Here is a 23322-nt window from a genome sequence, read left to right as displayed (position 1 = left end):
TCATATATTCAAGTACTCCCTCCGTTTCAAAATAATAAACGAAGGGAGTATATTCTAGGAGATACTTCATTCAAACATGGTGTGAATCCTTTTATACAAGATCAGTGGTTGCTGGTTGTAACTACAATTTTATGGGCAGTTTTCTTCTTCTTAACGGAGAATCAGAGTTTGAAGACTCACAAATCATGGACGATTTTCTTCTTTTTAATGAAGAATCAGAGTTTGAAGACTCACAAATCAAAATCAAAATGGTTGAATTTAATTTCAAAAAACATATGTCGTAAAGCATGGATTTCCTCTTGGAATAACATGTATGTATGGTGTATTATAGTTCCTTAATAGGAATTTTCATCATTACTTGTACTATTTTTTGTTTGAATTGGATGTACGAATTGTTTACAGATTATTAATCTAAAGTTCACTTTTTTTCTTCAAAAAAATCTTTTGCCCATTGTTTCAATCGGATGTTTGTGTTATGAACAAACAATAGATTGTACGTGTGAATAGTATCATGCGATTATCAGTTAATAGTTGATCAGTTATTATATTGAAACTGTCCAATAAATTAACTTGGATGGTTGTAACCCTAACCAGGGACCTATATATAAAGAGTTCCTCCTTGTGTAATGAAACTAACGAAGAAATAAGACGTTGTGTATTTAGATTGTAGTTTAGTGGTAGTTTAGTTTAGGGTTAACTAGTAAGATCCTAACATTTGGTATCGCGGAGCACTTTCTTGGCACAACCATGAACTCTGTATAATTTGGTTTTTTGGAGACATCAACGTCCACAACAGAAAACAAGCAAGATGACGATGAAGAGCATCCTCAATCTCATATGGCTTCTCTGGAAGCGGTTGTTCAGTCTATACAGACAAAATCGGATCAGTTACTTATCCCACAACCATCACCTTATATTTCACCACAACCCCAAGCACCACCTTATTCCTCACCACAACCTCAAACACCTTATCAACCAGAACTGCAATATTACTCTCCATAACAACTGCCTCCTAATTCATCACCACAACTGCCGCTCTATCATCCGCAACAATCGCCAATTAATTCATCACCAAAACTGCCCCTTTATTCTCCTCAACAACCACCAATTAATCCACCACCACAGCTGCCGCTTAATCCACCAAATCAACCACATAATTATCTACCACCACAACAACCATTATATGCACCATATCAACCACTGCCACCAGCACAGTTTCAATTTGATCAACCCAACTTTACTAGTTTTCGAGATCGTTCAATTCGGCATAATTTTCCGGATTGTGATGGTACCGACCCTCGAGGTTGGGTGTTTAAGGCTGATCAATACAAAATTATGAATGAAATTCCAAATGAGAATATGGTACACTTAACTTCTGGTCACTTAGGGGACGTCGTTCCATGGTTTAATGGTTAATCAAAATCATTGGCTTTCCAACTTGGAAAGAATTTTGTAATTCATACTCATCTAGGTTTGGTTCCAAGGAAGATGATGATCTGGAGGGTGAATTAGTGAAGTTATATCAAACCGAAACTGTCCGCGAATATAAAACCATATTTGAGCGACTTGTTAATCGTTGCTGCACCTTACTAGAAAAATTTCTAATCCGTTGTTTTATTTTTGGTCTACAGGAAGATATCAAAGCAGGTGTAAATTTGTTAACTCGTCGATCACTAAATCAAACATATGTTACGGCAGAGAGACAAGAAGATGCTCTTGGAACATTGATATCTGCAATTTCCAAAAAATGCAATAATCCTTCATCACTTATCAAATCAAACCCATCATTACCTACACAGGCCACCCTTGCATTGCCTGCATCACCTCCTAACCATTCGAAAATTCCTAAATCACCACCCTCGGGAACCCGCCACTTGAGTTCGGCTGAGCAACTTGAGAGAAGAGCGAAAAATTTATGTTTCAATTGTGATGAAAAATCTAACCGGGTCATCGATGAAAGAAACCTCAACTATTAATGTTAGAGATAGATTAACTGCTGGAAATTGTATTACAACTAATGAAGAAGAGTTTGATGATCAATCTCCAATCGAAATAACATTTAATGCAATGACGGGAACCCACCGATCTGGAATCATGAAACTCTCTGGAAGTGTTTATAACCATCCGGTAACAATATTAATGGACTCTGGATCCACTCATAATTTTCTTCATCCTCGAGTCGAAGAGATATGTGGGTTGGTTGTCACTGATTCTGAATCTATAAATGTTCCCTTAGCAAATGGGAGCAAATTACACTCTCGTGGTCGTTGTTCTAAGGTGCACTTGTCTATCCAAGGTCATACTTTTATTTTAAACTTTTATTTTCTTCCTCTTTGTGGGTATGAAGTAGTTTTGGAAACATAATAGCTTCAAAGCTTGGAAGTCGTTAATTGAGATTTTAAGAATTTAACTATGGCCTCTATTGTGGATGCACAATCAATTGTTTTGGAAAGAACTAACACTTGTATTTTTCCTGTACGAGATATGAGTGACTTTCAACATCTATTCATGACAAAAGGTAAAAGGCTATACAAGTATCCATCCCACACTTATGTGAATAAAAAATTTCAAATAGTTCCATCTGTAGCATCACTTTTTGAGGAGTATTCAGATGTGCTCAACCCTCCTACAGCTATGCCACCAATCTTAACGAGTAGTGCACCAATAATTGTGCGTCCTAATCACAGGAATCAAATTGAGAAGCTAATTCAGAAAATCTGCAGTAATGGAGTCACACGACCAAGTACAGGACAAGCTACTTTAACACTTTGTGAGAAGAACAACCAAGCTGTCACTAAGCTTCTTATCCAGTGGGACAGGAAGTCATCGACCATGCTACTTGGGAGTTGTTTGTTGATTTCATGGCTCCATATTCTTGAATTAGCGCCTTGAGGACCAGTTGCAACTGGAGGGGACTAAAATGTTACAAACCCACAGTAGATTGTACGTGTGAATAGTATCATGCGATTATATAGTTGATCAGTTATTGTATTAAAACAGTCCAAGAGATTAACTTGGATGGTTGCAATTGTAACCAGGGACCTATATATAACGAGTTCCTCATTGTGTAATGAAACTAATAAAGAAATAAGATGTTGTATATTTAGATTGTAGTTTAGTGGTAGTTTAGGTTAGGGTTAACTAGCAAGATCCTAGCAGTATGACGGAATTTTTTGTCGATAACTCTAGCATTTTACTAATAAATGCACGGGCTGGCGACTCTCTGTAAAACTTAGTTTTTTACCAGAGACTTCTTACAATCTCTGATGTCTTTAGCAAAACGAGTGAAACCTCTAAACCCATATCGGCATAAGTCAGCACAACTACATATTACATTGACTAATAATATATCTGATGCACCATTTGCTTCTCGGATTGATGTTTGAACTTTAAACAAGATAAGTCCAAAAACCCCACTTGACAAATGCCATGGTATGTGCACTTGCAGCGCATTTGAGCCCATCAATTTAAGGTTTACTTTCTCTGTAGAGCTCTGATAACGTGGTAGGGGGTAAACAAACAATTTTTCTAGGTAATTATTTTTACGATCCTTTCATGGTTGGAGGAGATCCTCCTCCTTCATGGATTTTTTGAGAAAAATGAGAAGCAACTTTATGTTATGATCTTGTCTTCCAGTTTGACAATTGTTGAGGCAGATTTATAATCCTCTAGGACGTTGTATATTAAATATCTAAAGCATTTATACCAAGAACTCGATTTCGTGTACAATTCTTCAAGGAGTATCAATTAACATTCCTATTTAGTTAGTTAAGTATTAACTGGACTCATCATCATGGGTACTAATAACTTCATCTCTCGTTAAATAACCATCAACATATAATCAAATGGCGTAATGAAGATGTTATATTAACAATATTTGAAGAGTGTACACAAAATCAGATTGTTTCTCATTGAAACCATATTTACCTAGGTAAAACTTTGTTGGCATGATTATTGTCACATTATCTCATAATTCAACCATAATTTTTTTTAATATAAAAATCAAATTGTTAGAGTCGAACTCACCAAGCATTGGTATGCCAAGTTGGTTATCACATTTTAATTCCAAAACTCAAAGCTGCGTGATTTGATTACTAGAGTCAACTTCGTTAGGTTAGACTGGGAACATAGGAATATTGAGCCTCGCTATTGTTACTCATAAAGAACCCGAAGACGTATCGGCATCGACGAAAGCATCATCCTTCAGTTCGAGGTTGGTAACAACAAACTTGACTTGTTCCATTTCTATCGTGTTCTTTCAAGTTAGTATTTATTGAAAACATAAGATATGCAGTATAGTTTGTTTACTTGTCTCTAGTATCAGTGACTTGGTCATTACACTATGATCAAAGTATCAAGGAAAGGTATACTAGGTGTTTTATACAACTTTGGTATATGGATTTACGATGTATGGCTTATCTACAGGCTTCGTAAATCGACGCTTTACTAATTGGTAACTTTTTATTATTTAGTATATTTGAACTTCCGGAATGAATTCAACCACTGTGATTATATACTAAGGAATATCATAAACATAATCTAAGGAAGTAGACTACGTTTCATAGTCTAAAGAGAGTTCAAACCGATCATAGGAATGATCGCAATTATAGGACCGGTCCTTTGTGGCAAGGATCGATCCCAGGTGCAGGACAAATCCCTGCCCGATCCTGATTAGAATTTAATTTGTTATCGTATTTTCGATATGTTTGGTAATCTTTGGTTTTGTATAAACATCGATCAAGATGTAACAGGTTGAACTTGGAATGTTTACATAATGTTGGCATAATGATTTAAACATGTGTTAAACTCTAATTCCTTAATGTTCAAGTATTTTGTTTTGAAACTCAAGGAGAGATCCTGAAACTGAAACTGAAATCCAAATATGTTTTAGATATTCGAAAATATATGCTTACCATATCCCAGAGGTTTGCATATCTCTAATTATTGTATTAGTAAAGTATATATATACATATACATATATGTATGTATGCTATCTAATATTAGTTGTCAACTAAGAGTGACATCGTTTTATGAGTTGGAATACAGTTGGTAGAGGAGGTTAATCATTACATTATAAGTAGTGAAACTTGTATTATTATAAAATCATCCGTTGACACACTTCCTAACTTTTTTTATGGGAAACCGTCTTGTAGAGGAGGGTAATCTAATTAGGTAAAATCCGTTCTGTTACTTTAAAGTCTTCTTTGGGATCAAGAAACTTTTAATATTACCTTTGGTGGGAAACTAAATCGTATTGTTATTTTATTTTCGGTTGATTGACTAACATATAATAATCTTTGATCTATCAAACTTGATTATTCAATGGTCCTTCTCTTCTGATATAAGGCCACACAAGTTTGTTTGAGGATGAACTATTTCAGATCCAGTGATTTGAAATCTAAAGATAGAACTAGTGACCATCCAATGTTAACAAACTTATTTTTTTTGTGTGATCGATCATTAGTATAGGAATCAAATTTTTGTGCAGGTAATACTTTAAAAATAGAAGATTGAAGACTATAAGACTTTTTTTTTTGGTAATCTGATTTTTGTGATACTTCGCGCACATTAGATTCTCTGGAATCTAATAATAAGTTTATTCTATAAATGTTAGACTTGTGAAAAGATCAGGGAAAATGGTTAACTGATATTCCTCGTATAATTGATTGAATAGATATTGCTAACTCAGATTGGTTATCCTTATCCTAGTATGATCTTTGACCTAGGAATTTTATATTGAATAAAGAGGAGATCCTTAATACTCATCTTAATCTATGACCATTGTCAGGTTTGGGAGGTATACAGTGATGTGGTTACTGGAACATGTTAGTTCTTTAATGTTTAAGGTTACGATCCAAAGGAGTTGAGATCCATAAGTCTTCGCAACAAGTGAAGCGACTTGAGATAATGGATATATCTAGGGATTCACCTGCATAGACCAGAATGGACGTAAGCGTAGGGATAAGAAATATACTAATTAAGAGTAGTTTAATTGGTCTCAACTATACGAAGTTGCGGTAGTCAATTTGTGTAGCACATTAATTATAAGAATATTCAAAATGGTCTCGAGGCTTTTCTGCTTTGCAGTTTTATTCATTAATAAAATATTTTGTGTCGTGTTATTTAATTTATTTCTGCATTATTGTTTATTTTTATAATTAAAGTAAACACACTCATACGTTAATCCACTTTCTATACGATCCCATAGTAGGTTTGCTTTCTAACATATACCATATACCAAGCTAACATCATGTTGAAGTAATCTTTAGCAGTTATTGGTTCTGTAAGATTACACAAGGTGTGTCGGTAGTAGGTTGATACGAAAAGATTTTGGTGTACTTGGTACCCTCGTCATTCACAAATGATAATGAAGTAGAGGCTAATTTTTTTTGTAATACGTTCTTCTTTTAGTGCTATATATTGCTACAAAAAATGAACACAATCCATGGCATATAACACCACTATCAACCACTTTGAAAATCATTCGTTGAGAAATCAACGATTGGAATTAAAATTCTTAGACGGTGACGTTTGCTATTTCGAAATAATTTTTTTTATATGAATGTAGATCATTATAAGTGGAACATATTACCAAAAAAATAGCTTCAAATTCAATATTATTCGAGTTTCGTAAAAAAAAAAAACTGCGTCGGAATTGTGAAATGATTTGAGAATAACCATGTTACCAGATCTTCCCACTTCATGTAAATTAACATATGTTTGTTACCAAGTCATATGGTATCCATAGAGGAAAATATGTTAACACTCACAACTGGAATGAGCCTCAGTTTATAAGTTAATATAAGAGAGCACGTTAATAAAATATTATTTACATCTGAGAAGTAACAAAATGCGTTCTCATTATTATAGGTAATAAACCTAAGTTATTACACTATTTGTATAGTGGTTACATAGTGGTAGGGAGTGTAGAACATAAATAAAGAGATGTAAAGGTATCGGTCTAAAATGAGTGTAGTAATACTCATCAAATCTGTTTTTTGTGTGAACGGATTTGTTTGTCACTTTAAATTTTAGGTGCCCCGTATCAATAAGTTGTATTTCGCTTAGTCGACCATAGATATTTGACTTAGTATTAACCTGTAGGGTTACTGGAACTTATATATATATTCTTTATACTGGATTAGGGATATACTACTTAAGAGTGCGCCGAAATTCTCAGAGAAGAGTTAGAGGAAAAAAGAAGAGAGAAAGGAATACCAGTGGTAAGGATTTAAATTTAATTTTGATAATCCCTTTCGTGATGTTCTTGACTTGCACTTACAGTAGTATATTATTACTCTGTTTGTTGTTGTATTATCATCTAGGACTTGATCATTGAGGAAACTTCTGGCTAAAGGATCGATTAGATTGCTTGCGGAAAGATAAGGCAAGTTTATTCGGTTTTCTTAGTCTCTCATAGATGTAGAAGGGGTGATCAAATAACTCGTCAATTGTGTGATTTATTTGGGAATTTAATTTTACATATCTGTACTCGTTGGTGTCTTTTTTTTTTAATATCTGTTTAAGATTTTTCCCAACCATTCTTGTTGATCTTTATTGGTTTTGAACTGGGAGTAGATACCTGTGATTCGTTGATTTTATGACACCCTGAGTATGGTAGAAAGGAACGCATTCACCCTAGAATTTGATCAGTCTTTGGCTCATCAATATGTTATTATTGTTCAATAATTATTTAGTTAGAGTCTAGATACGTAATCATGCTACCAGTATGAGTTAGTTAATCTGGATAGTATGTAATCAGTTTAGTTATTAGACTCCCGGCAGATGGCGTTAAGTGAGCTGATGATTCATGTAAATGATTGGTTAGTTAGTTTGGATTTTTGACTACTGGGAATGATGAACTTGAACGAGAGAATTTGACACTCAAGAGATGGTGCTGGTTAAGCACTTAAGGTAAGTATATACTATAATATATGTTAGCATCTAAGTGGAATTTTCTAGGTGGATTTTGTGGTGGTTAACTACTGGAGTTTGCAGTAGGTGTTCAACATAAGTTTAGAGCGCGACACCTAACTAGCCAACAGAGAATGATTTGTATAACCTTATGAGGCAAAGGGCCCTGTAGGATAATGCTCGCCATGAGGATTTCATATCGGGTATTAACTGACGCGAGGTATACTTACTGTCTATTATTGATGACTGGGTGTTTGTGTTGTGTCGATAGGCTCGCGGTTAAGGTGACTAACAACACGTTTGTTTTTTCCTCTATATAGGTAGAGTGTTCTATATAGAGGGTTACCTCTATATCTATATAAATATCACTATATAATCTCTCTTAAAATCATGTTTGTTTGACCACTATCTAACAACTCTATATTGTGTACCCAATTTTATATATTTCTCATTTTACTCTTATAATATTCAAAAAATCCATGAATATCCATTACAACCAAAGATGTTCAAAAATTCCAAAAGGAAAAAAATGTATTAGAAAATACAACCATAGATGTTCACTTTTTCTGAAACGGAGCGAAAGTATAACTTTTTTCTGAAACGGGGTAAAAATATCACTTTTTCTGAAACGGATCAAAAATATCACTTTATCTGAACGGGCGAAAGTATCACTTTATCTGAAACGGGCGAAAGTATCACTTTATCTGAAACGGGCGAAAGTATCATTTTTTCTGAAACGGAAAAAAAAAAATCACCTTTTCTGAAACAGGGCAAAAATCACTTTTTCTGAAAAGGGACAAAAACATAACTTTTTCTGAAACAGAACGAAAATATCACTTTTCTGAAACGGGGCAAAAATTTCACTTTTTCTGAAACAGGGCAAAAATATCACTTTTTCTGAAACATGGAAAAAATCACTTTTTCTGAAACGGAGCAAAAATATCACTTTTTCTGAAACGACGCGAAAGTATCACTTTTTCTGAAGCATGCGAAAGTATCACTTTTTCTGAAACGGGGTGAAAATTTCACTTTTTCTGAAACGGCGTGAAAGTATCACTTTTTCTGAAACGGGGGAAGTATCACTTGTTTGCGTATTATTTGCGTATTATTTTTATATCGTTCGTGACTCGGTGATCGAGTGAACTTGTTTGGAGTTTAACTCCCGTTGATTATTCTTTTCAGGTGTTGTTAGGGATCGTGAAGGAGTCTAATTGATTACAATTTCGGTGGATATTCAGAAGATATCTATCTGAGGGTGGTCATCTACCCTTCTTTATTTATTTATTTTCCGTTATGTAGTTGTGAGGCAGTGGGGATAATTGAACTTGGGTAGTTTTTATCATTTTTCTTTCGATTCAATATTTTTCATTTTTGGATAATTTAAGAGTTGTTGAGAACACGGTATTTATTTTAGACATCTTTCATTTTTAGCAAGAAATAAAATTCCCTTTTGCATATGCAATTAAAGGAACTGTGTTCCTAGTTTTCTGTGGGTTATGTACCCCTTTGCAGGAAATTGACGACGTACTTTCTATTTAATCATCGGCCGGGGTTATATTGAAAGTAGAGTTGTTACAGTTGGTATCATGAGCTTAGGTTGGAGTAACTCTAGGACTTGGGAGGAGTGAGCCTAGGACGTCTCGTTACGTATATCCATGGTTTGGATATGCTTTTTAAATATTAGTATAATTGTATTTTTTTCTAAGATTATCGTTGACTTATATAGGAATGTCAAGGCGTGGTACTAGGAGACGTACTGGTACTGGGAGAGGTGGCACCGAAAATGGTGGTCCTATTGATGGAGATAAACCACAATTAGGAAATCAGACTGTGAATGTGAATATGGCGCAGCTGACCCAGTTAATAGCCCAAGCAGTCGCTGCTGCTATGAATCAAAATGTTGGACAGGTCAACAATCATAAGAGCCAAGGACCGCCTGCTGAAACTGAGGAAGATAGGTATAGAAAGGTTCAGTTTCAGTTCAAGAAGTTGAACCCGAAAGAGTTTTCTGGAAAGTATGATAACCCAATGATAGCCCATGAATGGAAGGATGAGATGGTCAAGATTTTTAGGGCCATAGGACCTTCTTGCACAGAAGTCTTTAAACAGAGATTAGCTACCTTTGAGCTCACTAGAGATGCTCATAATTGGTGGACTTCAGCTTCACGTGGATTGGATCATGCCACCATGACATGGACAAACTTCATTCGTATGTTTGATGACAAGTATTTCCCTCAGAGTATTCGAAATGCTAAGGAGAAAGAGTTTCTTTCATTTAAGCAGGGTACTTTATCTGTTACAGAGTACGAGATTGAATACTCAAGATTGTCGATGTTTGTACCTCACTTGGTAGATACTGAAGAGAAAAATAGACGTAGGTTTGTTTATGGTCTAAATGTTGTGTATCAGAGGCATATTGTTGCAAATCATATGATTGACACATATGTTAGAGCTGTTGAATGTGCCAGAGAGTTTGAGAAATATTTCTTGGCTCATAAGAGGGATGAGGAATACTTGAAGAAGGACAATAAGGTTGACCGTGCATCAAAAGTTTCTTCAGGTCAACATGGAAGTGGTAAGAACCAGCAGACCCAGAATGTCACTCAAAAAGGTGATCAGCCATGGAAGAAAAGGAAGGGGTATTGGAATCAAGGGAACCGTGATCAGAAGAACAGTGGTAATGACGGGGCAGTAGTACCAGCTGAGGGTGAGGCTCTTGCTGTCAAACCAATTAACTTCTATGGGTTTTGTTATAACTGTCGTGAAAGGGGGCACAAGGCATCTGAATGTACCAGAGAGAAAGTTTAAACAGCAGATAGACATGACCAACCAAACACTGGGGTTGCAAACCGTAATGTGCAGCCTCGTGGCCAGGGTCAACTCTTTGCTGTGCAACCTTCTGAAACGGAGAATGCTACTTTGGGAGGTACTTTCTTTATTTTAGGAGAGCCTGTTAACATTTTATTTGATACCGGAGCTACTCATTCTTTCATTTCTGCTAAGTTAGTTCGTATGGTAAATCTTTCTATGAAAGTGTGTGATTTTCCGTTATGTGTTTCCACCCCTACTAGTAGTATGGTAGAGTTGAGTAACAAGGTCGATGCTTTTCCTATTATGATTGGTGATGTTGATCACTTGGAGGATCTGTATGTGCTGGAGATGGTTTCTTACGATGTAATATTAGGGATGAACTGGTTATCTTCTAATTTTGTGCAATTGGATTGTGCTGACAAGATAATCACTTTTGCAAAGCCGGGTAAATCTAAGGTAGTGGTGCAAACTACATCTCGAAGTCTGTTTGTAGAAGCTTTTCTTAGCCATATTGAGGGTGAAGTAGTAGATAATGAGTCTCTACAGATTGCGAGTATACTAGTTGTGTCTGATTTTGTGGATTTGTTCCGAGAGGTTCCTGGATTACCTCCAAATAGGCAAGTGGAGTTCTGCATCGAACTTCAACCAGGTACGACACTGATTGCTCGTGCTCCTTACAGAATGGCTCCAAAAGAAATGCAGAAGTTGAAGTCTCAGATTGACCAGCTTTTAAGTCAAGGATTTATTCGACGTAGTTCTTCACCATGGGGTGCTCCTTTTTTATTTGTGAAAAAGAAAGATGGTTATTTACGATTGTGTGTTGACTACCATGAACTGAACAAGGTCACGATAAGAAACAAGTATCCTTTATCTAGGATTAATGATCTTTTTGACCAGTTGAAAGGGGCTATATGGTTTTCGAAGATCGATTTGCGATCTGGCTATCATCAGCTTCTTGTTAGAGAGAAAGATATTTCTAAGACTGCATTCCTGACTCGTTATGGTTCTTATGAGTTTCTGGTGATGCCTTTTGGGCTTACGAATGCACCTGCGGTTTTTATGGACTTCATGAATCAAGTATTTAGATATTTTCTTGATCGGTTTGTTATTGTTTTTATCGATGATATTCTTGTGTACTCTAAGACTCGGGAGCAACACGTGGAACACTTACGCTTAGTGTTGCAGACCTTGAGAGACCATCAGTTGTTTGCAAAGTTCTCGAAATGTGAATTTTGGCAAAAATCAGTTAAGTTTTTGGGGCATGTGATATCTGAATCCGGATTTTCTGTAGACCCTTCCAAGATTGAAGGAGTGTCGAGTTGGAAACAACCTACAACGGTTTCAGAGATTCGAAGTTTTCTTGGTTTAGCTGGATATTACTGTCGTTTTATTAAGGATTTTTCTAAAATTGCGGGACCACTTAGTAAGCTAACTAAGAAGGTGTTTATGGGTGAAAACTATTTCTGCAGGTTTTGGTAATGCAGATGAGAAATGGATCTAAACCCTAAACAAATGCACTGCACGGGAGTGCTTATGATTCGAGAAATCAATCCGTACAACTCTAGCCTAAACCAAGAAATGACCGTTCCAGATTTGCTTCGGTGACAAAGTGAAGGAGATGGGGTTGATCTTAGGGAGGGAAGCGAAGAAGGTGTTGAGATTATGGAGGTATTGGCTGTTTATGACTTTTATCAGAATGCTGAACTAGCTTGCAGAATGTACAATTCTGGTGTTTGGATACGATTGTATCAAAACTTGGTTTTCTGTCTTGTGTTTTGTTCTGTCTTGGAAATAGGGAGGAGAACCTATTTATACAAGTCATTGAGCCTAACCCACGTCTCTCATGGGAAGTGGAGAAAGTGGAGTGACGGAGTAGTGGAGTTGCGTGTGTTAGTGTCATACGATCAGTCTTGCCCACTTCTCTCATTATCACTAACCGTCCATGTCTTCCTGACACGTTCTTGTGATGGCGCGTTGTGTGCTGCACGCTGTAAATCGACAGACCAATACCCCAGTAAGTATCCCCAAGTTTGTGACATGTTTGATGTCTCAAATGTGTGGATCGTGGGACCCACAAAAAGTAGCATGTGATGCTAGATTAAATAACTAATTTATTTAGGAAGTCGATACTTGTGAAGTATCGTGTGTATTTTATGCAGGTAATGCATCGAATATATTCAACATGTGTGAAGCATCGCTGTTTTAAGGCTTAATGAAGTGAGTCGCGGATTAAGCATCTTAAAATAGCATCACGTCCATCCATTTTTGAGTGATCATTTGGGGGCTGTACATGTAAGTCCTGACTTGGCCGATCACTTTGTCTGGAAGAGTGGTGGACGGTGATCGTGGTGATGCCTCACTGGTCGCCTAACTCCTGTCTTAGGCTGTCCGTCCAAGCTGGTGAAGTTGGACGGACGAGATGGCTTGCGACCCACATCTGCGACCGTCGGATTAGGGTTTAGGAGGTGCTCGAACACCAACCTTTAGCTTGGTCGAATCCAAGCATGGGACACGTTTTTGCCAGGGCCGATTGGGCATGCGTGTAGATGGCATGTTGGTGTAGGTGTTTGTACCTCACTGTCCCATGGAGATGCGATCTAAGCCACTCAATTTGTCTGGCAAAGAGGAGCGGCTGGGGTTGATTTGCGACAGAAATCCCATGCCACAAAGGAATTGAAGACCGCACGTCATGCCTACTTCGGGTGCGCGTTTCGAGACGACCAACTATGGTCGGTCTTGGCCAATCAGTTAGGCGTGCAGTCGGCAGGCCAGTGTACACGTCCGTATCTTACTTTACCGTGAAGATGTGATCTAAGCCACTTAATTTTTCCGACAAAGTTGAGTGGCCGAGATCGATTTGCAGTTGAAAATGCTTGGCCATGCCTAGTTTGGGCGCACGAATCGAGATGACAACTCTTGACCGATTAGTCATGTATGTAGGCGGGCCCACGATGATTGTGTTGACATGCTCTGGGCCCTTTTAATCTACATCTACACCCTCCATCTATGCCTGCGAAGATGGATGGTTGAGACTGTTTTGCGACACATGTGATGTGCCGCAGACCCTAATTAGGGTTTCACGTCCACACTACTTTGGCTGGACGAATTGGAAATCCACGCTTCTCCTTTGGGGAGGCCGACCATGTGGGGCCCACGTTGGGACGGTGGTGAACGCGCCAATACCTGCCTGGTGGCTATGGGTCCGATCTAAGCCATCCAATCATGACGGTGAAATTGGATGGTCGTGATCAATTTGGGACCTTTAGTGGAATTTCCTGCGACCCACAATTCTTCACGCTGACACAACTTCGGACAATCGTATATTGCAATCTGGTCAGGTTAAGGAAGAGTCGGTCATGCAGGTAGGAAGAAGGTCCGCCGGTGTACACCACGACGCTTGTTCGACCGGCTTTGGGCTGATCCACGCCGTCCAACCACGCCAGTTAAGTTAGATGGACGTGATGAACTTAAGACTGCCATAGACGGCCTTTGTTTGTACGTTTCCTCTAAGCTGCTCCATACTAGTCTAGACATCCAACTTCAGGCTGGTGTTCGGTGGTAGTTTGGTAGGAATGGTAGGTATTCGACCGACCAGGGCATAAGTGGCCCGCTGGTGGTTATTAATGTAGTAGCCTGCTCCTGCTGAGGATCGTCTAGGCTGGTTAAATCGTGCGTCCAACTTGCGTGGTCATGATTGTTTCTGAGACTGATGTGGACAGTTCAGATTCAAATATTCTCAATCGGGTTAGTATAACACACCGAGAGGTGTAGCATGTACGCGTATTTCGTGCATGCATCACTATTAATACTTGGAGATTCGTGTTACTCTGCTGAGAGTAACACTCAGTCGTCACGTCCCACTAATAATGAGAGTTCAATAGGAAATACAAGGCTGGTCATGATGCCATAAATTCCGGTACATGGGATTTGTTGCTACATGCTCCATTCTAGGTAAATTAGCGAAGTGAAGAAGTATTCATCATTTTATCAGTGGATTTATCCTTTGCAGGATGTCAGCGCATAAATTTGGTTTCACAATTTTAGCCCTGAACTAAAATCCACCATCAACATTAAGTCCCCTGCCTAGCACATAATGGTTACACTATTGTGGGGTAGGCATTAGATGGTGACATATACAGATAAAACTTATGAGACAAAGTTAGATGTTACCAGGAGAGACGAGTCGTCCTGTCCTTGGAGCATGTCACGTTCAAGAGGCTTCCAGGCGAGCGTTCCCCTAGCATGATGTCGGTCTTGTCTACTTCGATCGACCTTGCTATGCCTGCTTCGGTCGAGAGTCTGCTTCGTGATTGCTCCGCTCGAGCGTGGGGCTGATGTGCCTACTCAACGGACTGTTGCGCCTGCTTCGCTCGATCGTGGGACTCATCATGCGCCTGCTTGCTCGAACGTGGGCTTGTTATGCCTGCCTTGCTCGAACGTGGGACCCGTCGCGTGCCTGCTTTGCTTGGGGCCGGCTGTGCCTGCTTCGACCAATCTGGGCTGGCTGCACCTGATCAAGCAGGACCCGCCGCATGCCGGCTTTGCTTGGGGCCGGTTGTGCCTGCTTCGACTAAAAACCATACCTGTTGCCTCACCCCAACACCAGACTTTCCCCTTGACCAACACCGGCCTTGCTGATTTGACGAACCCCGACCTTACTGACGGACATCGCTGCTTCGATCGACACCGGCCTTGCTGTCTTGTTTCGTTCGGCCTTGTGACCTTGATCAACATCGGCTTCGTGGAATTGACCAACACCGGCTTTGTTTGCTAACGTGGCTCAATACCAGCCTTGTTTGCTGACGTGGACCAGTACCAGCCTTGTGACCTTGATCAATCTTGACCAATACCGGCTTGACGTGACCCAATATTGTCCTATTTGCATGACGTGATATCAGTCTTGCTTGCGTGACGGGATATTAGCCTTGCGATCTCGACCAACACCGGCTTTGCGGACTTGACTAACACCAGCCTCGTTTGTTGACGTGTCCCAATACCATCCTTGTTTGCTTTGCCCAGCGTGGTGTATTTTAACGTGAATGTATGTCCTGTCGTGCGTGACTACACATCCCATGCGTTTTCATACAAGTACTGACTCCCCCGCTTTTATTTTATTGTAGGATGAACAAAAGGGGTCCTGCTAAGATGTCTTCTGGGGATAATGCTTATACCAAGTCAGGGAGTGTTGACAGCTTCAAAGATATGCCGAACATAGATGATGAGTTGTTCACCGCGCCCTTTCAACTATCTGAAAATATCCGTTCCATAAGATAACCTTTCTCCTATCGACTTCAAGGTTTGTCATGCTCCACTGGGATCTAATGAAGGATGGATGAGACGTATGTTGAGCAATGAGTACATCAAAGATAACTTGACCAAAGCGCAGATTATTGATGTAGCTTGCGTGTTGAAACGACTCAAGAGGATGTTAAAGTGGATTCTGGTGCGAACGTTGAACCGGCTCCTGGAGAGAGTGTTGAAGCAGGATTCTGAAGCGAACGTGGGTCCCAGAGAGAGCGTTGAGGCGGCTCTTGAATAGACCATTGAAGCAGCTTCTGAAGCAAATGTGGAGGTGACTCCTGAAGAGAGCATTGAAGCAGGATTCTGAAGCGAACGTGGGTCCCGGAGAGAGCGTTGAGGCGGCTCTTGAATAGACCATTGAAGCAGCTTCTGCTGGAGGGAGCGTTGAAGTGGCTTTTTCTTCAGTTTGATTTACTTTTGTGAATTCCATGATTCTTGATTGTCCATCTCTCTCGTGTTGAAGAAGTCCTTGACTGAAGGTGAAGGAACTTCGTGCTGAGCCTCAGTCCCCAAGCGTGGTTTACATGGTTCTATCTTGTATGCCCGATGGGTCTTTTGTACGTAATGGTCTTTGATATGGTGAAGCTATGGACAGTATCAATCGACAAGAAACAACAGTTCTTTGCAGCAGTTGTGATCAGAAGAGACTGGCAGGGAGAGGCGTGGTGGCAACTTGTACGAACTTGTTGTGTCCGTATAATAAAAATGGCATTCTTTAAACCAAATGGCAGTACAGTATAATAAAAATTTCCGAGAGGAGTTCGAAAAGCTATCTTACTTTCGTCATGCTCGTATATCCTTATCTGGTTGTAGCCGCTACATCCATCCATGGAGGAGAACATGCCGTGTCCGCTGGTTGCATCTGCTAACATGTCGATGTTAGGTAGAGGAGAATCGTTTTTGGGGCGGCATCTGTTCAAGTCTCTGAAATCCATGCAACACCTGATCTGTCTATTTTCCTCGTGTCTGAACTGCAACCGGCTTGGATCCGGTTATGACATGTAGATGATGGGTGACCAATCTAAATCTAGCATTTCTTCATACGTCCAGGAAAATATGTCCTGGTATTCCTTGAGAAGTTGCACAAGTATCGTATGTTCCTCCGCAGACAAGGTCGAACTGATGGAGATAGGCCTAGGATATTCCTCATCCCCGATGTTGACCACTTCGAGCTCATCAGTTGTGGAATTGGTACCGTCCTGCAACTGTCGTGGAGCATCCGGTACTTCCTCTCGTGGCTCGTCGTTCTTGAAGCATTCATCTGGGCGGAGAGACTGGGTACCAGTCTCCCCTGCTAATTGCTAACATCGGCGTCGGTATATTGTTTTCCCCTTCTGATCACGACTTGCCTCGAAAGCTCATTCCCTCTTGGTGTGGACGTGGGTTGCAGTTTCACCGGATAAAGAAGAGTGCCTGGTCAGCAAAGGTGCGTCGTGGTGGATAACCCTCAATGATGCAAGTCGGTCCTCCTTCTGGATTGATGCCCACGTGGGGAGTGGGGTGCACAGGAATTTGTCTGATCCTTCCCGCGGAGTTCCCCTTGGCTCGAACAGTTCCGCTCCGCATATTGGTGCGTAAGGAGAAAATGATGCAGGAATACAGATGACTTCCTTATTCAGCATGGTCTTCAGGCACTGGTGATACATTGAAAGGACGACCCTATTGTCATGAAGCCACGGTCTCCCTAGTATCATATGATAGTCCGGATCCTTCTCTATGACTTCAAATTTCACTTTTGAATGAATGGGCCCTACTGATAAATTCAGATTGACATACCCGTATGTTCTGGTCTGGTTTCCTTCAAAGTCTGTCATTGTGGCAGGCTGCCGTACGATCTTGCATGGGCGAACCTTGGCTTCCCTGAGAGTCTTGAGAGTAATCACATTCGAAGATGCTTCTGTGTCGATGAGGGACCTCCTGAACTCTGAACCCTTGATGTGTGTGGTAACATGCAGGGCACGGTTGTGACATTCCTCTGTTGATTGCAGCAAAACGTCTCCGCCCGCTGATTCTTCGAGATGTGTAAAAGTTCGCATAAACTTTCCCAGAGAAACTGCTTCCTGATCCGGCATCTGGTTCATAGTGAAACTATTGACTTGAGGAGGATCGTTGTGAGGATCAGTCCCCGGTGTAGGAGTCTCCATGACAGGACCGCTCATATCTGATGTTGCTTCTTTGATCAGGTCCATGTAGGCCCGCGCCGCTGAAGTACCTTCTCCGGGTTCGTTGAATGCGTTCCTTGTTGGCTCCAGGAGCTGTCGCGGCTCTTGTGGCAATCGATCAGTTAATGTTTTAAGAAAAGTGAGTACCTCTTTCTGAGTTGTAGCCATATCCGTTTGAGTCTTAGCAAGAACTTCCTGCCTCTTCATCAAGTCTGCGATGGTAATGGGAGATGGTCCTCCTCTCGTCCCCCCGGCTCCTCGTCCTGACGAAGGAGTGGAATCTGTTGCTCTGGTGACCACCGGAGGCGTTACACTTGAGGATATGTCGGGATTCGCGGCTGCTATGGCTCTGGTGATGGGAGGCGTTACACTTACTGGAACATCTCCTGCTCCGCTGGTGTTGGTGGTAGAAGTGACGGCTCCATGAGATGTATTGACCACAGTAGCTCCAATGACAGGTACATCAATACCGAGAGTGTTATCCACACTAGCTCCATCAGAATTGATTGCTGATCCAGACCTGAGTTCTACCATCTTGAAATGGATTTATGATTGAATTGGTCCTAAGATCTACCCTTTTCGAAATTGATAAAGTTGAATCGGATTTTGAAGAAATTGACTTTACGACCGAGATATTAATCTCCCACTGTGGTCGCCAATTGTTTATGGGTGAAAACTATTTCTGCCGGTTTTGGTAATGCGAATGAGAAATGAATCTAAACCTTAAACAAATGCACTGCACGGGAGTGCTTGTGATTCGAGAAATCAATCTGTACAACTCTGGCCTAAACCAAGAAATGGCCGTTCCAGACTTGCTTCGGTCACAAAGTGAAGGAGATGTAGTTGATCTTAGGGAGGAAAGCGAAGAAGGTATTGAAATTGTGGAGGTGTTGGCTGTTTATGAATTTTATCAGAAAGCTGAACTGGCTTGCAGAATGTAAGCTATCAGTTCTGGTGTTTGGATACGATTGTATCAACACTTGGTTTTCTGTCTTGTGTTTTGTTCTGTCTTGGAAATAGGGAGGAGAACCTATTTATACAAGTCATTGAGCCTAACCCACGTCTCTCATGGGAAGTGGAGAAAGTGGAGTCATGGAGTAGTGGAGTTGCGTGTGTTAGTGTCACACGATCATTCTTGCCCACTTCTCCCATCATCACTAACCGTCCATGTCTTCCTGACACGTTCTTGTGATGGCGCGTTGTGCGCTGCACACTGTAAACTGCCAGACCAATACCCCAGTAAGTATCCCCTAGTTTGTGACATGTTTGATGTCTCGAATGTGTGGATCGTGGGACTCACAAAAAGTAGCATGTGATACTAGATTAAATAACTAATTTATTTAGGAAGTCGATACTTGTGAAGTATCGTGGGTATTTTATGCAGGTAATGCATCGAATATATTCAGCATGTGTGAAGCACCGCTGTTTTAAGGCTTAACGGAGTGAGTCGCGGATTAAGCATCTTAAAATAGCATCACGTCCAGCCATCTTCGAGTGATCGTTTGGAGGCTGTAAAGGTAAGTCTTGACTTGGACGATCACTTTGTGTGGAAGAGTGGTGGACGGTGTTCGTGGTGATGCCTCACTGGTCGCCTAACTCCTGTCTTAGGCTGTCCGTCCAAGCTGGTGAAGTTGGAAAGACGAGATGGCTTGCGACCCACATATGCGACCATCGGATTAGGGTTTAGGAGGTGCTCGAACACCAACCTTTAGCTTGGTCGAATCCAAGCATGGGACATGTTTTTGGCAGGGACGATTGGTCATGCTTGTAGACGACATGCTGGTGTAGGTGTCTGTACCTCACTGTCCCATGGAGATGCGATCTAAGCCACTCAATTTCTCTGGCAAAGAGGAGCGACTGAGATTGATTTGCGACAGAAATCCCATGCCGCAAAGGAATTGAAGACCGCACGTCGTGCCTACTTCGGGCACGCGTTTCGAGACGACCAACCGTGGTCGGTCTTGGCCAATCAGTTAGGCGTGCATTCGGCAGGCCAGCGTTCACATCCGTACCTTACTATCCCGTGAAGATGTGATCTAAGCCACTCAATTTTTCCGGCAAAGTTGAGTGGTCGAGATCGATTTGCAGTTGAAAACGCTTGGCCATGCCTAGTTTGGGCGCACGAATCGAGACGACTAACCATAGTTGGTCTTGACCGATTAGTCATGTATGTAGGCGGGCCCACGGTGATTGTGTTGACATGCTCTGGTCCCTTTGAATCTACATCTACACCCTCCATCTATGCCTACGAAGATGGATGGTTGAGACTGATTTGTGACACATGTGATGTGCCGCAGACCCTAATTAGGGTTTCACGTCCACGCTGCTTTGGCTGGACGAATTGGCAATCCACGCTTCTCCTTTGGGGAGGCCGACCATGTGGGTCCCACGTTGGGCCGGTGGTGAACGCGCCAATACCTGCCTGGTGGCTATGGGTCTGATCTAAGCCATCCAATCATGCCGGTGAAATTGGATGGTCGTGATCAATTTGGGACCTTTAGTGGAATTTTCTGCGACCCTCAATTCTTCACGCTGACACAACTTCGGACAATCGTATATTGCAATCTGGTCAGGTTAAGGAAGAGTCGGTCATGCAGGTAGGAAGAAGGTCCGCCGGTGTACACCACGGCGCTTGTTCGACCGGCTTTGGGCTGATCCACGCCGTCCAACCACGCCGGTGAAGTTGGACGGACGTGATGAACTTAAGACTGCCATAGGCGGCCTTTGTTTGTACGATTCCTCCAAGCTGCTCCATACCAGTCTGGACATCCAACTTCAGGTTGGTGTTCGGTGGTAGTTTGGGAGGCATGGTAGGTATTCGACATACCAGGGCATAAGTGGCCCGCTGGTGGTTATTAATGTAGTATCCTGCTCCTGCTGAGGATCGTCTAGGCTGGTTAAATCGTGCGGCCAACTTGCGTGGTCATGATTGTTTCTGAGACTGATATGGACAATTCAGATTCAAATATGCTCAATCGGGTTAGTATAACACACCGAGAGGTGTATCCTGTACGCGTATTTCGTGCATGCCTCACTATTAATACTTGGAGATTCGTGTTACTCTGCTTAGAGTAACACTCAGTCGTCATGTCACACTAATAATGAGAGTTCAGTGGGAACAACACAGGAAATACAAGGCTGGTCATGATGCCATAAATTCGGGTACATGGGATTTGTTGCTACATGCTCCATTCTAGGTAAATTAGCGAAGTGAAGAAGTATTCATCATTTTATCAGTGGCTTTATCCTTTGCAGGATGTCAACGCATAAATTTGGTTTCACAATTTTATCCCTGAACTAAAATCCACCATCAACATAAGGGAGAACCGTTTGTTTGGGATTTTAAGTGTGAGGATGCTTTTCGGGAGCTTAAGATTAAGCTTACTTCGGCACCAGTTTTGACCTTACCTGTAGAAGGAAAGGAACTAGTGGTTTACACGGATGCCTCACTTCTGGGATTAGGATGTGTTTTGATGCAGGAAGGTAAGGTTATTGCTTATGCATCTAGGCAATTGCGTGTCCATGAGAAGAATTATCCAACCCATGACTTGGAGTTGGCAGCAGTAGTTTTTGCTCTGAAGTTGTGGCGTCATTACTTATATGGCGAGAGATTTGAGCTTTTCACTGATCATAAGAGTCTCAAGTATCTGTTTTCCCAGAAGGATTTGAATATGAGACAACGTCGATGGATGAAGCTCATCAATGATTACAATTTCGGCTTACAATATCACCCTGGTAAGGTGAATGTTGTAGCTGATGCCTTAAGCAGAAAGCCAAGGGGTTTGTTATCTTTCATGATGGTGGAAGAGTGGAAGATGTTAGAGACAGTCGTTGAGTTTGTCTTAGACGTTAAAAATTCTTCTACTTTTCAAGCGTTCTTGGGAAATCTTGTGGTACAACCTGCACTTATTAGCCGCATTGTTCAGGCTCAGTCCAAGGATGATTGGTGTGTGAAAATACTTGGATCTGGAGACTTAAGTGAAGATTTTGATGTTGGGATGGATGATGGGCTTTGGATTCGAGGTCAGTTATGTGTACCTGTGGACACCCAGTTGAGACGTGAGGTGTTAGATGGAGCTCATCAAAGCCGCTACACTATCCATCCTGGAGCTACAAAAATGTATAAGGATTTGCGTAGACAATTTTGGTGGAAAAGTATGAAGCGAGATATTGCAGAATACGTTTCTAAAGGTCGACAAGTTAATATTGAGCACCAAAAGCCAGCTGGAGAATTACAATCGTTTCTAATACCGGAATGGAAATGAGATAATATATCCATGGATTTTATAGTTGGACTACCGAGATCAAAGAGAGGACATGACTCTATTGGGTAATAGTGGATCGGTTGACTAAGTCGGCACACTTTTTACCAGTTGTTGATGGTGGTTTTTAGCTTAGGGTTAAAATTGTAAAACCTTACATCTGATGTGATGTCACTCTGTAAGGAAACAGAGCCATGAGTTTTAACATCTACACTGGCATATTTATTGAGCCATTCAATATATTTACATGAAATTTATCCAGACTCGCACATGTAGCAACCATTCCAGATGTTCTGTAAATTTCGGCGCCTTGCCTATATTTCGCTTAATATAAGTTTCTTCGATTGCTTTCTATGCTATGTTCCCCGGCTGAACCCTTAATGTTGATATGGCATGACAATTTGTGTTCACTCGCAGCAGAGTAGCACGGATTTCCAAATATCAAGGATAAGGTCTTTGCATAAGGTATTCAATCAGAAAGCATGCTGCTCTCTGGAAATGAACTTGAAGAACTCTGTGTCAACACATATAATTCAATCAATTACTTTTGCGCCTTTTGCAGTATACCAAACCTTGCTTGTCGAAAGTAATCCTAGGAAAACTAGGAAATTATCCGCCATGCATTAGTAGGTGCAAAACCTCGCCCAGAATCAGAAAACAGGGAGCCGCAGCAGCAAAGGGAGGCGTGGCCATGCCTTAGGCCAACTGGCGCCACTTTTCATTGGCCACGCCCCATCCTAAACCGACCTTATTTCCCTCGACCAATCAGGTCGCTTTTAAACTCGCCACACGCAAATAAGTTGTGGCTGGGCCCATATTTGCCGGCCCTATTTCCCATCGACCAATCGGGTCGCTCTAAAGCCGCCATACTC

At 41.0% G+C, this 23322-nt stretch overlaps 1 protein-coding gene across 1 annotated transcript; it reads left to right on the top strand.

The window, feature by feature from the left end:
* Positions 1–7167: 7167 nt before the first annotated feature.
* Positions 7168–11146, top strand: LOC113317628. The gene is made up of 4 exons (XM_026565782.1): positions 7168–7223; positions 7326–7387; positions 9097–9169; positions 9641–11146. The coding sequence occupies exon 4, from the start codon at positions 9643–9645 to the stop codon at positions 10720–10722; it is 1080 nt and encodes a 359-aa protein (XP_026421567.1). The 5' UTR covers positions 7168–7223; positions 7326–7387; positions 9097–9169; positions 9641–9642; the 3' UTR covers positions 10723–11146.
* The last annotated feature ends 12176 nt before the right edge of the window (positions 11147–23322 follow it).

This window comes from Papaver somniferum, chromosome 10 (assembly GCF_003573695.1).
Source record: "Papaver somniferum cultivar HN1 chromosome 10, ASM357369v1, whole genome shotgun sequence".
Classification (NCBI taxonomy): Eukaryota; Viridiplantae; Streptophyta; class Magnoliopsida; order Ranunculales; family Papaveraceae; genus Papaver; species Papaver somniferum.
This window is presented reverse-complemented; position numbering and strand designations above follow the sequence as displayed.

What these genes read in the sequence shown, in the direction of transcription:
- LOC113317628 (XM_026565782.1), top strand. Translation starts at nt 9,643, where the DNA reads ATGTCAAGGCGTGGTACTAGGAGACGTACTGGTACTGGGAGAGGTGGC.